Source organism: Anolis carolinensis, chromosome 2 (genome assembly GCF_035594765.1).
Source record: "Anolis carolinensis isolate JA03-04 chromosome 2, rAnoCar3.1.pri, whole genome shotgun sequence".
NCBI classification, from domain to species: domain Eukaryota; kingdom Metazoa; phylum Chordata; class Lepidosauria; order Squamata; family Dactyloidae; genus Anolis; species Anolis carolinensis.
The window spans coordinates 78,127,027-78,141,645 of NC_085842.1; the positions used below are offsets into that span (position 1 = coordinate 78,127,027).

The 14,619-nt window shown below is 44.2% G+C and overlaps 1 protein-coding gene across 2 annotated transcripts in view; it reads left to right on the forward strand.

Annotated features, from left to right (window-relative positions):
- LOC100553301 (inter-alpha-trypsin inhibitor heavy chain H4) overlaps positions 1–14,619 on the forward strand; it is a 36,767-nt gene that overhangs the window by 18,884 nt on the left and 3,264 nt on the right. The window contains exons 13-19 of one of the 2 annotated variants that reach the window (XM_003217653.3): positions 142–287; positions 1,677–1,709; positions 1,807–1,869; positions 7,360–7,482; positions 10,437–10,496; positions 11,128–11,274; positions 12,640–12,829. In XM_003217653.3, the coding sequence (XP_003217701.2) occupies positions 142–287; positions 1,677–1,709; positions 1,807–1,869; positions 7,360–7,482; positions 10,437–10,496; positions 11,128–11,274; positions 12,640–12,829 (762 nt within the window). The remainder of the gene's footprint in view (positions 1–141; positions 288–1,676; positions 1,710–1,806; positions 1,870–7,359; positions 7,483–10,436; positions 10,497–11,127; positions 11,275–12,639; positions 12,830–14,619) is intronic. The other variant, XM_008105159.3, reaches the window with a different exon arrangement.

Consider the following 14,619-nt stretch of genomic DNA (forward strand, 5'->3'; position numbering starts at 1 on the left):
ACATCTTTCATCACATGGAGAACCATCTCTGCAAACAACAATACAACCCTCCCCAAAAGGCATTGTTTAGTTACTTCATTCCTTGAAGTAGAGATTAAAGAAATATGCATATAATCAAATGGTACTCATGTTTCATTTTAGTGTTTCAGCAAAAGAACAAGAGCAGAAGACCCTGGAAACCAAAGCTCTGAACCTCTCTTTGAAGTTTAACTTTGTTACCCCTCTAACTTCCATGGTGGTCACTAAACCTGAAGCTGAAGAAGTGGCAAACAAACCTACAGAGGCTGGTAAGTGAGCACAAGATGTGTCAGTGTCAACAAAGAAGAAATATGATAGATTGCAGCACATTATTTTAAGTATCCTTTGTATGTATGTATGTGTGGATGTATGTATGTGGATATATGGATGTGGGGATGGGAGGAATGGGTCTTAATACCAGAAACAAGAATAGCTCTAAGTGCCTCCCGTATTGGGGTGAACTTGAATAATGTCATTCTCAACACAAACATTTTATTGGTGTTGTACATATCTCTCAATTGGCAAATTGTTACAATGAAATAATGATCACACTTTTTAGTATGATACCTGGTCTAGCTTGGCAACATCAGCAACAGAAATTGATTATTGACAAATCATAGATGGGTATCTGCACAATACATACAAGGCTCAGTATGTTCCACCAAGCATCAACAATCAGATTTCTAACTGAGAAGGAAGTGACATTTTCATTGAACAAATTCTAAACAGCACCCTATTATGGCTTGGCTTGGCAGGCATGCTTTTGTACATGCAAATCAGGGATCCCAGTTTTTGCAGGTCACACCTGATCTTTGTGTCATATCTGATATTTTTCTGGAGAGAGGATCCTCTGGTCATCAGGAATAGCTGGCAAGGTGCTTGAGTGAGTAGAATAAATGTGTCAAAATCAACTTCCTCAACTTGCAAGAGTTTTCAGTTAAGATGAAGGCACAAGTATAAGATTGTCTTAGATTGTCTTAGAAAACAGGCATCTTCACAAGGTTGTTATAATTATAAATCATGCTATATATTGAATTTTTTGAAAAGATTCTTAATAATTTATATATGGAGAGTTTGCCCTAAGTTTGCTATAGGCTAATAGGAATTCTGTGGGAAGTATCAGCCTAGGTTATGTGCAGTATTGTGCCTACCAGAAAAAAAACCTTAAAACATGGTTGTGGGACCAGGCATTTGAGCAGCAGACGCAGCAATAATAATGGAATGATTTATGTGAATGACCATGGACAGACCTCAGACTATGACTTTGGATTGAACTGAAGTAATCTTAAATTGATGTTTTTATAATTGATGCTTTAACTATTTGTTTTAATTATGTTATTAGAAGTGTGTTTGGGCATCTAATAATTGCCAGTTGTGAGGCCACCCGGGGATGAGAAGGACGAGATATAAATGTATGAAATAAATAAATAAATACGCCACAGTGAAAAAAAAACTTGGTAAACCAGTGAGAGGCGGTGGCTAGAATGCACAGCTAGCAGGCATTGGCCAAATTTGTCTTCCAAAAGCAGTCAATTCAGGCCTCTGGCAAAAGCAATGTCAAGTAGATGCAAATATGGAGAAGGTGGTAAGAAAGGTGAACAGTAGGATTTGCTATATAATAAGGTTGATGTTCCTTATGTCCTTGTTTCTTTCTCCAGATAATGAGAAACTCGGAAGACACGGAATTCTAGGTAGTATGCAATCTCTATTAGCAACCTAATACCAACAGTGTATTCCTAACAACTTGTATTACTAGAAAAATAGTCTAACTCTGGAAATGTCTCATAGCGCATCCAGGAAGCCGGGTCGTATCAGGTTCCAGCGGATCATCATATCCTTTCATAGGAAGAGGTATTCTTAACAACATCTTATCCCAAATAATAAGTACAAGGAAGTAGTATGCTGATTCCTTTGCCTCAAAAATTATATTACGAACCTCCTTGTTTTAATTTTCCAAATCTTTAACTAAATATAAACTTGATGAAAACTAAGAATGATACTCCATTTGAAAATAGTCCAGTATGAGTATATAAAGAGCATCTCAAAACTATTTTTAAAATTTGAAAAGTATTTTGAATGTGGGGGGAGACAGGGAGAGTTGAAGGAATGCCTGCTGTGTTTTTGAGAACGGAAGGAGTATAAATGACTACTTGCCTCTCATGAGTCCCTTCGATGTAGTGGCTAAAATTACCCTATTGTGTCACTGGATGTGAGCTGCGCATTCCAGACAGGACCTCTGGAATCACATCATATGGGTCCTTCTTTTCCTTTCGGCCTTTTCCTTTCTCTGTGTTCTGGCCATGCTACTGCTCCTCAACTATCAATTGCTTCTAGAGCAGTGGTTCTCAACCAGGGGTCCCCAGATGTTTTGGCCTACAACTCTCAGAAACCCCGGCCAGTTTACCACCTGTTGGGATTTCTGGGAGTTGAAGGCCAAAACATCTGGGGACCCACAGGTTGAAAACTACTATTCTAGAGGGAGATCTACTACTACTAAAACTCAAAGGGCAGATTATTAAAAGCAGATAATCCAGATTAATTTCTTAAAACTGGATTATATAAACTGCCATATAATCCAATTCAAACAGACAATTTGGATTTTATATGGCAGTGTAAATGGGCCCTATGTTGCTTTAAGGCCCTTCCACATCAACCTAAAATCCCATAGTGGGTCACGAGTTTACCTGAATCATCCAGGCGACACCTCTGATAAACTCAGATTTCCCAGTTTACTCCGGATTAATAAAATACTGAAAAGCCCAGATCTGTTGAGGTACTGGACCTGTGGAGATTGACTCCTAGGACTGCATTTCGTGATCCCGGGGTTTAAACCCCACTGCCATCCCAGGTCTTCAGGCTCTAAGAGCCCGAAGGAGTGGTATGGCACTCTCACTTTCCCTTCCCAGCCTTCTATTTTTCCCGAAACCGAAGGGCCTGGTTGCATCCTCGGGCCCCTTAGCGATAGCTCCCAACGCATCAAAATATAGGCACTGTCCCAGCAAAGGCACAAGTTCCCCAGATGTTTTGGCCTTCAACTCCTAACAGCTGGTAAACTGGCTGGGATTTCTGGGAGTTGTAGGCCAAACTACCTGAGGACCTACAGGTTAAGAAACACTGGTGTAAAGGCTGTGTAGGCATTGTTGACAGCTATATTTGTTGTTATAGTTCTCTGGGATTTTACAAAACACCAAAGCAGAACAATGCCTTTACTGTTCTGAATCATTTGATTGCAATTGTCAGTACAAGCAGCAAGATTTGTTTTTAAATCCACACAATATCATAACCAAAAAAAAAAAACCCCAAGAAATTGTATGTTTCTTTACTTGCAGTATTTGGCTGGTTGTACACTGTAGAATTAATGCAGTTTAACACCACTTTCATTGCCATGGCTCATTGCGTGGGGATGTGCGACACTGTTCCTGCTTCAAAGACCAGAAATGACACGAGACCAGGGTTGGAGGAAAAATGGCCACAACTTGTTTATTGATTACAGAAACAGCAGATGGGTTGGCTGCCCTGCATGGGTTCTGGATCCAGGGATCAGTCAGCCCGGTGCTGACCAATAGCAAAACCGAACCAGGATGCAACCGGGTCAATACTGGGACAGAGTTAATCCCACATCCCTGGCAACCACCGTGCACTCCCCCCACCATCCGGTAGGGGGGGGAGGCAAACCAGATCCAGGGCCCATGCCAAACGCCACAAAAAGGGGAGTGGGGAACCCACTGCCCTTGCTGCCAACCCAAGCTTCCTGCAACCAATGAACCCCAAAATAGCAAAGTCACCAAAACCCCAACCCAAAAACCGGAACATGAAACGCCGAACGTGGGCCAAAGGCCCAGGAAAGAAAAAGTCCCTGCATGTGAAAATTCTCCGACGCTGAGGCAACACGAGAATGTCCATAATCCCAAACACAGTCCTTGCAGTCCATCAGTAACCAGCTTGCTCTTCCAAGTAGTATACATCCCCTCCGAATCATGGAATGAAGGACAGCCGGCTGGAGCTGCTCCTCGTCCCTTGTGTCCTTTTTCAGGCTCCCTTTTTGCCTTTGCCTCCTGCGTCTGCCCTGTTAATAGAAAAAGGAGAACAACTGGGAGATTCCTTAGCTTCAACGAGAAGGCATGGCCTCACATAAGATGTGTAAGCTGAAGACTTCCAGCGACCAAGTGTCTTGATGATGTCCACGGGGACGCCACCTACTGTGGCTGTGGTGGCAGTCCCAATCCTGAAAGAATGACCCCCAAATTCCTCCCATGGGAGTCCCAGGAGTTTGAGGGATAAGCGAAAAATAGCCATGAACTGGTACCTGGTGAGAGGGCTCTTATCTTGGTGAATGAACAACAGACCCGGGGAAGGACCCCGAATGTCCAAGAACTTAGCCAGGGCCTGTACTGGGCAAAGCTGCCCCAAATCTAACCCCTGGATGGAAAGGGAGACCCCTTTACCCAGTTGGTCTGTCTTGGACTTACGGATCCGAATGACCAGGGAGTGGCCCTGGATGGAAATGTCCCTCAATTGCAAAGCTCTACCAGAAGTATCTGCCTTGGAATTGGCTACCACCTCCCCTAGCCGAAGTGCCCCAAAGAAGGAAGTGGAGAAAGCAGCAGAAAACTTGACCTCGTATCTAGACGTGCAAATCTTCCGTAGTGATGCGACGACTTGAACTAGGGTGGTGTAGGAAAGAGGGCGTCTGGAGTCCGGCATTTTAGGGGACCGCTTGTTCCAACCTCTCAGCAATTTTCTAATTCTGTATGCTTGGCAAGGGTCTGCAAAACCAGCAGCTTTGCAGTAGAATGCGATCCCTGCCAGCTGAAGCCGCATAGCGTGCGTAGAAACCTTGGCCCTTCTCTGATGAATGATGAAGTGTAGCACCTCATCCTCCGAAACCGGCCCTTTGCTGTCATAACCAACTTCCGATCTGAACTTAGTGAACTTTGCCATGGCAGCGCGGTAAGCCTTCTGAGTAGCCGGTGCGACGGACAGCATCAGTTCTGACCATGCCTCTCGTCTCCAAGGGTCCACAGATCCTGGGGGAAGCTTGTGGGCAGAGGATCCGCCTCTGGTGCTAGGGATCGAAATCTGTCCTCCTGGAAACAGGACAATGCATCTGCTACTTCGTTGTTCAATCCTGGAATATATTGCGCTGAGAAAGAGATGTTAGCTTCCAAGCAAATTAATACAAACTGTCTGACCAGCCTCATGACCCTGGGTGACTTGGAGGATTGTCTGTTGACCACCCTGACTACGGCTTGGTTGTCACACCAAAACTGAACCCTCTTATTGCTAAATAAGTTGGTCCAAATGCGCACTACAACTAAAATGGGGAAAAACTCCAAAAAGGTGAGATCCCGCAAAATGTTCCCCCTGCCCCAACTGGGTGGCCACCTGGCAGAGCACCAATGGCCTTGGAGGAAGACTCCAAAGCCTATACTCCCTGCCGCATCTGAGTGGACCTGGAGTTCGTTCCCGGGTTCCCATTTTGCCTGCCACATGGATACTCCATTGAACCTTTCCAAAAATTGAAGCCATACCTGTAGATCTTCATGCATACCTTGAGTAACTCGGATTCTGTGGTGGGGAGCCCTCACCCCAGTGGTAGCCCTAGCCAAGTGAGCAGAAAAGGGTCTGCCTGGCGACACAACCTTACAGGCAAAGTTAAGGTGGCCCAAGAGGGTCTGAAGTTCCTTTAAAGTCAACTTCTTTTTGTCTATAGCCTCCCTGATTCGTGACCGAAGGGTTGAAAGCTTGTCAGCTGGCAAGCAGGACACACCCTTGATAGAATCCAACTGAATACCTAGAAATATAATGGAGGTGGAAGGACCCTCCGTTTTTTTTTGTTTTTTTTTTTGAGCCAGTGGAACGCCAAAAACCCTGGCCAATGCTATGAAAGTCCTGAGTAAGTTAGCACAGTCATCGGTGCCTGGGCCCCCTACAAAAAGAAAATCATCCAAGTAATGAGAGATAAATCTGGAACGGGACAGGGTCCTGGCCACCCATTCTAAAAAGGTGCTGAATGTCTCGAAAGCTGTGCAGCTCACGGCACAGCCCATAGGCATGGCCTTATCATAGTATCAAAGGTCGTTAAATTTGAAACCCAAAAGGTTGAAGTCTGCAGGGTGAACGGGAAGAAGCCTGAAAGCCGACTGGATGTCGCATTTTGCCATAAGGGCACCCGGACCTCTGGCTTGGACCAAGCTAACTGCATAACCAAAGGAAGCGTATTTGACTGAGCAAAGCTCAGGTGGGATGGAGTCATTGACTGAATCACCTTTAGGGTAAGACAGGTGATGGATCAATCGAAACTCTCCAGGGGTTTTCTTGGGGACCACACCCAAGGGGGATACCATGAAATTGTCCAAAGGGGGGGTCTGGAAAGGCCCAGCAATTCTCCCCGCTGCTAATTCCTTAGCAATCTTATTGCCGAGCACCTCGGGCATCTGCGCAGCCGATTTTAGATTGCCAGAGGTGAAAGCTTTACGGGGTCCAACCGCAGGGATGCGGAAGCCGAAGGTAAAACCTTCCTGTAAGAAGGTGGCCGCTGTCTTGAGGGGGTAAGCCTTTAACCAGGGTAACATGGCGTCAAGCCGGACTGGGGTGGAAGCCAGGGCTAAGTGGTTAACATGGGGCTCACTTACCCTGTCCTGCGGTGGCTCCGGCAGTGAAACTGGTTTCCTTCTTGGCGCTGGGCTGGGTACCAAAGAACGAAGGCCCAGTGCTTTCCAGGACCTATAGGACGGCCTAATAAAGGCTGCCCTGGCCAATCAGCAGCGGGCCCCGGCCTGCAGGAAGGAGCAGGCCCCGGCCGCTGATAGGCCAGGGGGGAGCCGTGGCGGGAAACTTTCCCGCCAGGAAAGGGGGCTCTGGGAAGGAGAAGGCCCCTTCCGGCCCCCAGAAGCATGGGAGCGCCCACCCCCGCAACCGACGCTCCAGGTGAGTCTGGCCCTTCTTTTACTATGGAATCCTGAGATATATAGTTTGGTGAGGCACCAGCACTCTTTGGCAAAGAAGCCTAAAGAACTTGTAAAACTGCAATTCCCATGATTCCATGACATTGAGCCATAGCAGTTAAAACGGTATCAAACTGCATTACTTCTAATGTGTAAATACACCCCAAGATCCATCTTTATCTACTGTCTGTGCATAGTGGTACCTGAAGAAGGCTGGGCCAATTCTGTTGTCCCATTTTCCTTGAACAGCTTTGACAGTGATGTTAATTTTTATCCATTGTTTGTCCACACAATTAAGTTCTCTGGGATGTTTAGAGTTATGTGAACTTCAGCTTGTTCCTTATCACTTTGTCCACTGAGAGAATCGTTAACTAACAATGAGCATTTCCCATAGATATGATGGGTCAACTTGGTATGCCTGGACTGAGCAGCATGGATACATTTCACTTCAGAGGGATACCAGTTGCTGCCTCTATAGAAAGAGATAATCCACCTCTCCTAACCCTGCATAGAGAAGGTATGCAAGTGCTTTTCCTTTATTTTAATGTATTTTTTTCAGACACAAAAATGTCCTGATTTAAGTCTTTCCTCATCATCATCTATAAAGTGATATTCTAGATCTATATTTACTTTCAGGAAACTATAATAATTCATTTGAATTTGGTAAATAAATCTAGGTTTTAAGATGAGATCTGAAAACACTACTGCTTTGTCTCTTTTGCGATCAGCACCACATTTTATTTCAAACACAAGGAGAGCCACTGTGCTGTTGTCTTTCTCAGTGTGGGGCAGGATTGGATGCTCCAAGTCCTCTCTATGCAAAGAAATTTAGCTGGGTAGTCTTGAACTGCTTGCCTTTTTTTCATTCTGACCCAGGGATGTTGTCATGTTGATAAAATGGGGAAGAGGAAAGCCATGTCTGCTACCTTGAACTCCTTGGGGAAAAGATAGGATACATCTGACAAAAAGGGTTGCGGTTGGCTAGATCAGTCAGTTGCTGGCCCATTTTGAAACAGTCCGGAAACAAACTTAAAATATAAGAATTTTAGATGATGAAGAAACAAAATACGGTGTGTGTGTGTGTGTGTGTGTGTGTGTGTGTGTGTGTGTATTAAAGGTAAAGTCTAATCGTGTCCAGCTGGGGGTTGGTGCTCATCTCCATTTCTAAGCCAAATATCCGGTGTTGTCTGTAGACACCTCCTAGGTCATGTGGCCAGCATGACTGCATGGAGCATCGTTACCTTCCTGCCAAAGCAGTACCTGTTGATCTACTCACATTTGTTTGTTTTTGAACTGCTAGATTGGCAGAAGCTGAGACTAACAACGGTATTCGAGCTGCCGACCTTCCGATCAGCAAGTTCTGCAGCTTAGCAGTTTAACCTGCTGCGCCATTGCGGTCCACACACACACACACACACACACACACACACACATATATATATATATATACACACACACACACACATACCCACACATATACATACACACACACACACACACACACACAATCCCATATTAATGGTTTTCTCTCTCCCCACCCCTTTCTTGCTGGAAACAAGAGAAAAGATCCTTGGCATGACAACATAGGGCTAAATTTCATGCAATGATGAATGTGTTACTATATACAAGGGTCCCAAACTAAAGTCCACAGGCCAGATGCATCCCTCTGAGGCCATTTACTTGCCCCTGCCGTAAACTTTAGACATAGGGTCTCCCTAAGTCTGAAACACAACAACAACAATAATCCTAATTACCCTGACTATCTCATCAACCAAAAGCTGGCCCACTTACTTATTTACCTACTTAGGTGATCCCTTGTGGATCGAGGATGATGGTTCTCCAATTGTAGGGTCTTGGGGGTGGGTCCTTAGGTGGCTGAAGAGACCTATTCTTGATCCCCATATTCTCCCGCATTGGAGATATTGGTTTCCAGGTAGAAGACGGTCCCGGTCAGGGTTGGCTTGACATGCTTTCCTCTTGGCGTGTTTCTCCCTTAAGCCTTCCATTTGTGCCTCTTAGAACTCCGCAGCACTGCTGGTCACAGCTGACCTCCAGCTAGAGCGCTTAAGGGCCAGGGCTTCCCAGTTCTCAGTGTCTATGCCACAGTTTTTAAGGTTGGCTTTAAGCCCATCTTTAAATCTCTTTTCCTGCCCACCAACATTACGTTTCTCGCTCTTGAGTTGGGATTAGAGTAGCTGCTTTGGGAGACGGTGATCGGGCATTCGGACAACATGACCAGTCCAGCGGAGTTGATGGCATAGGAGCATCGCTTCAATGCTGGTGATCTTTGCTTCTTCCAGCACGCTGGCATTTGTCCATCTGTCTTCCCAAGAGATTTGCAGGATTTTTCAGAGGCAACACTGATGGAATTGCTCCAGGAGTTGAGGGTGACATCTGTAAACGGTCCACATTTCGCAGGCGTAGAGCAGGGTTGGGAGGACAATGGGTTTATAAATTAGTACCTTGGTATCTCTACGGATATCCTGATCATCAAACACTCTCTGCTTCATTCTGAAAAATGCTGCACTCGCAGAGCTCAGGCGGTGTTGTATTTCAGTGTCGATGTTGACTTTTGTGGAGAGGTGGCTGCCAAGGTAGCAGAAATGGTCAACGTTTTCTAATGTGACACCATTAAGCTGTATTCCTGGCATCGCAGAGGGAGTAGCTGGTGCCTGTTGGAAGAGCACTTTGATTTTCTCAATGTTCAATGAGAGGCCAAGCTTCTCGTATGCTTCTGCAAAGGTGTTTAGAGTGGCTTGTAGGTCTTCTTCTGAACGTGCACAGACTACGATGTCATTGGCCTATTGGAGTTCTATAATAGATGTTATGGTGATCTTGGTTTTGGTTTTCAGTCTGCTGAGGTTAAATAGCTTGCCATCTGTCCGATAGATGATTTCCACTCCAGTGGGAAGCTTCCCATCAATAAGATGAAGTATCATAGCAATGAAGAGGGAGAATAAGGTTGGAATAATCACACATCCCTGTTTGACAAGTGATTCCACCTTAAATTGGTCACTTTGGGAACCATTACTGTCCAAGGCTGTTGCCATCATGTCATCGTGGAGAAGCTGCAGGATGTTCACAAATTTGTCAGGGCACCCAATTTTTTGGAGGATGGTCCAGCGAGCACTGCGATCCACTGTTTCAAATGCCTTTGCAAGGCCAAGGAATTTTGTTCCCTGCATTTTTCTTGCAGCTGTCGAGCAATGAAGATCATGTCCACTGTTCCTCTGGAGGGTTGGAAGCCATTCTGGGATTCTGAGAGGGTGTCTTCTGAGACAGGGAGAAGGCGGCCCACACTTCCCATTGAAATACTGGGAGGTTTATGTTGGTTAAAATTGATATGTGAAGTGTGCATAAGAATTCATTCTTTTTCAAACTATAGTTTGCACCCCCACCCCAACAGTTTCAGGGACTGGCTTAAAAGGTTTGAGGACACTTGCTATAAAGTGTTAATGTATTTATTTATAGTACTTCTACGCCGCCCTTCTCATCCTGAAGGAGAGCAGCTTTACAGACAACACAACAGAGGTAAAGGTAGTTTTTTACCCATCTTATTTCCCGCATTTTTGGAGGCTGTGCTCGACTCCAGCCACAGGGGAGAGGCATCCATCCATACCGAGGGGCCTCCTCCCGATCAATGTCCTCAAAGGCACTTCTATAACCTCCCCTCTAAAAGCGGTACCTATTTTACTTCTTGCTTTTCTGCTTTCGACTCTGCTAGGTGGGCAGAGATGGGGCCAACAGCGGGTGCTCATCTAAAGTATATCAAGAAATTAAAATATTTTGATAAGAAACATAGGGTTGGCTGGCTGGCTAGGGAAACACTGCCTCAGTTGATGCTAACTTCGTGTAATTTCTTTTTTAAAAAAACCATCACATTTTGTAATGCTACATTTAGCATCACATGGAGCTTGTCCCACAGAATCCAAGAAACCTATGCAACCATACGTTTACGGATTTCAACTCTAGTATTGTTTTCAAACTTTCTACAAACATTGCAACAATGAACTCAGTATTAATACTTAGAAATTTTAAAGAATAGTCTGTATAATTGTAAATGTTACTTTTGCCAAATATTTGTTAGAAGATGTTGATACTCTGTAATAAGTAAGAGGAGACCTGGTTATATGTTTAAAAATGTCCTTCCTCCCCCGCCCAGATCATCTACTGCCATTGCCTACCTTTACAACCCATTTCTCATATCCACATTTCATCTTGCAACTGCCTAGTGAAAATGATACAATTTGCTTAACTATCAATGGACAACCAGGAATACCCATTAACGTGCTATCTGATCCTGGAAAAGGTATTTTTATGAGCTTTCCACTTCTTTTACTGTGAAATTGATCCTGAATGGCCTAGAAAATATGGTTTTTTTTGGGGGGGGATCCTTCTTTACAATCATAATCAGAAATTTTAGAGTTCTGCCTTTCTGAGAGTGCTTCCAGATGGGAAAAACCCACAATGAAGCGGGTTTTAAAACCCCACTTCAGCATGGGTTTTTGTCCCCATACCTCCCCCCAAAATCCAGGCTTAAGCTGGTGAGCAGCCAGCTGCAGCCAGCTGAGACCAATCACTCTGACAAAGAGGAGTTTGAGGCCAGCTTGGAGCCTGTGTTTGTCTCTGTCTTTGTTCTATGTTAAGGCATTGAATGTTTGCCTTATATGTGTAATGTGATCCGCCCTGAGTCCCCTTTGGGGTGAGAAGGGCGGAATATAAATACTGTAAATAAATAAATAAATAAATAAATAAATAAATAAATAAATAAATATGCTGTCCTGGTAAATACCTGGAGGGCATCTAGACACCCCAAAAAAGCCCTTAAAAGAAGAAATAACTTACCCAGCTGCCATTAAGATACTACTGGAGTCCTCCTGGTGCATAGAAATGATGCTCCAGAAGGGGAGGTTAGGAGAAAAATTGCTCCCCCACACACACACACACACACCTCTAGCACACCATTTCTACATGCCAGGAGAACTCCAGCAGTACCTTAATGGTGGCCGGATCAGTTATTTCTTCTTTTAAGAGTTTTATTTGGGGGGGGGGGGGGGTTGGGGACAGGGATGGGCGTCCTTTTAGTTCTCTGGGCCCATAGAATTGGGCTTGGGGATCATGTGACACAGTCCCTGAACCCAATCAACACTGGGCCCACACCTCATAAGTCCTGGATCTGTTTGGACGCCTCCAGTGAAAGTGCAACAGGCCCTGCATTTTGGGATCTGTCTGGAAGAGCCTCAGGCTAGAATTATAGAATTAGAACTATAGAATTAGTGCAGTTTCACCCCACTTTAAACACTGTGGTTCAATGCCAATGAATCCTGGGATTTGCAGTTTAGTAAGGCACAGGAATTATTTGGCAGGGAAAGTTAAAGACTTTGTAAAACTACAATTCCCAGGATTCCATTGCACTGAGCCATGGTGGTTCAAATGAAGTCAAACTGAATTAGTTCTACAGTGCAGATACATTTGTGTCTTTGAAATTGTGTTAGTTTGTAAGATGTCTTCAAATGCAAATATTCCCAATACATCTAGCTTGAATACTTGAATATGAATGCTGCTTTTGCCCTTCTTTTAGTGACAGCATGTTTTTCATACAATTAAAAAAAATACCAGCAAGCATTATAGTTCTAATTCTGATTCTGTTGTGGCTTTGTTTCTGGGATTTCAGGAATCCAGGTGACTGGCAAACTTGGAAACAGAAGACAATTTGAGCAGTTTGAAATAGCCTATCAAAAGCCTGAAGTGCAAATCAGCATCTCAAACAATGAAATTGTCATTGTTGAAAAAGGGAATGGAACTGTTCTTCCATTGACAGTTACGCTTCCATGGACATTGACCACATCTTTCCCGGCCCGGGGGTAAAAAAATTACTCTTCCTTTCACAAATGACTCATAATTACACATCTGTGTATATTTCTTTTATATATGTATTGCACATTTTCTCTTTATTTATTTTTCTTATTATAATGCAATAATAAAATATAGGTCTCTGATCTATATCTGGATTATAATAATTAGATTATATTGTATAATAGATTTCATAAAGAAACCATAGGGTCAGTATGGTATGGTAATTTGAACATTGGACTCTGACTCTGGAGACCAAGGTTCAAATTCCTGCTCGGCCATTATCATCAAAGGAGTTGCTTTAGGCAAGTCAAACGTTCTCAGCCTCAGAGGAAGGCAAAGGCAACCCTGCTCTGAACAAATCTTTCCAAGAAAATATCTGATAGAGTTGCCATAATTTGGAAATGACTCAAGCCCTTTCCACATTGCCCTTATATCCCAGGATCGGATCCCAGAATATGTTCTTATTCCAGTTTATCTAGCAGTGGAGATTTAGGGCCCATCCAGACAGTACCTTTATCACAGGAGCTCCCGCAGCAAATAGGAGGGTGGCCAGACGCCGTTCCCTCAAAACGTGGGAGGAGGCGCTACAAATGGCAAAAAGCGTGAGATATTCAGGTGTGGGGATATCTCAGTTGTGAGCCGAAAATGCAGATCTTTGAATGTCTGTATGTCCCTGCAATCGGAAATCAACAGTTGATTAGAGGGTGCAAACTTTATCCTGGCAAGAGAAACTTCATCCTCCACACGTTTAATGAAGTTTGTGACACACAAAGAAAGGGTTTGGCGTGGGATCAATTTTTCCCATGTCCTTTGGATAACGGCAATAAGGAACAGACATGTATAACCCCAGGAACAGTTGGATGCCACAAGTACACAATCAAATCTATCTGGACAGATAGCTAGGCAGGCAGGCTCTAAAAAGTGTTAATAATGACAAAGTTGTGTTCCTGTTTGATTGTGCAGTGCTGACTTGGGCAAAAGTGGTCCTATCCCATTAACTTTGTTTGTGTGGCAGATACTTCATGAAATGTGTAGAGGGGACAGTTTCTCTGGCCTGGACAAAGTTGTGGTCCTCTAGTCAATGTTGTACTTCTTTTCACAATAAGAGCATTCAGGAACAGCCATGTATAACCCAGGAACAGCAATCTGTTGTTCCATACCACAAGTACACAACCAAATCTGTCTGCACAGATGGCCAGGCAGGAAGGTCTAAAGAATGATAGTAATCATGGCAAAGCTCTGATCCTGTCTTGAAAGTCTGTGTTCCTGTTTGATTGTGCAGTGTTGACTTAGGCAGAAATGGTCCTACCTTGCAAACTTTATTTGTGTGGCAGAAACTTCATTAAACATGTCGAGGGTAAAGTTTCTCTGGCCAGAACAAAGAACGGAACTTCTGCATCAATTTGCATATCTGCATATCCACATATTGAGTTTTTTTAAAAAAAATAATCTGGCAACGTTTCCAGCAGACGTCCCACAGCGGCCATCTTGGGAGCTGCAAAATACCGCAACAAAGCATCAAGTGTGGACGACAGAGGCAGAACCAATAGATCTGTATGTGGACCTCTTCTGGAGTCCCAAGTTTTTTTTTTGCCCTCCCTCTTAAACTCATGTTTCATGCTGTCTGAATGCGCCCTGAATGCACTTCCAGACAGCATGAAAACATGAGTTTAAGAGGGAGGGCAAAAAAACTTGGGACCTGAGAAAAGGTTCCCACACAAACCTGTGAGTCCTGGTCTTTCTTCCCTCACCATCCTCACAGGTCTCCTCTGGCTTGGAACAAGATGGAGGGTGGATG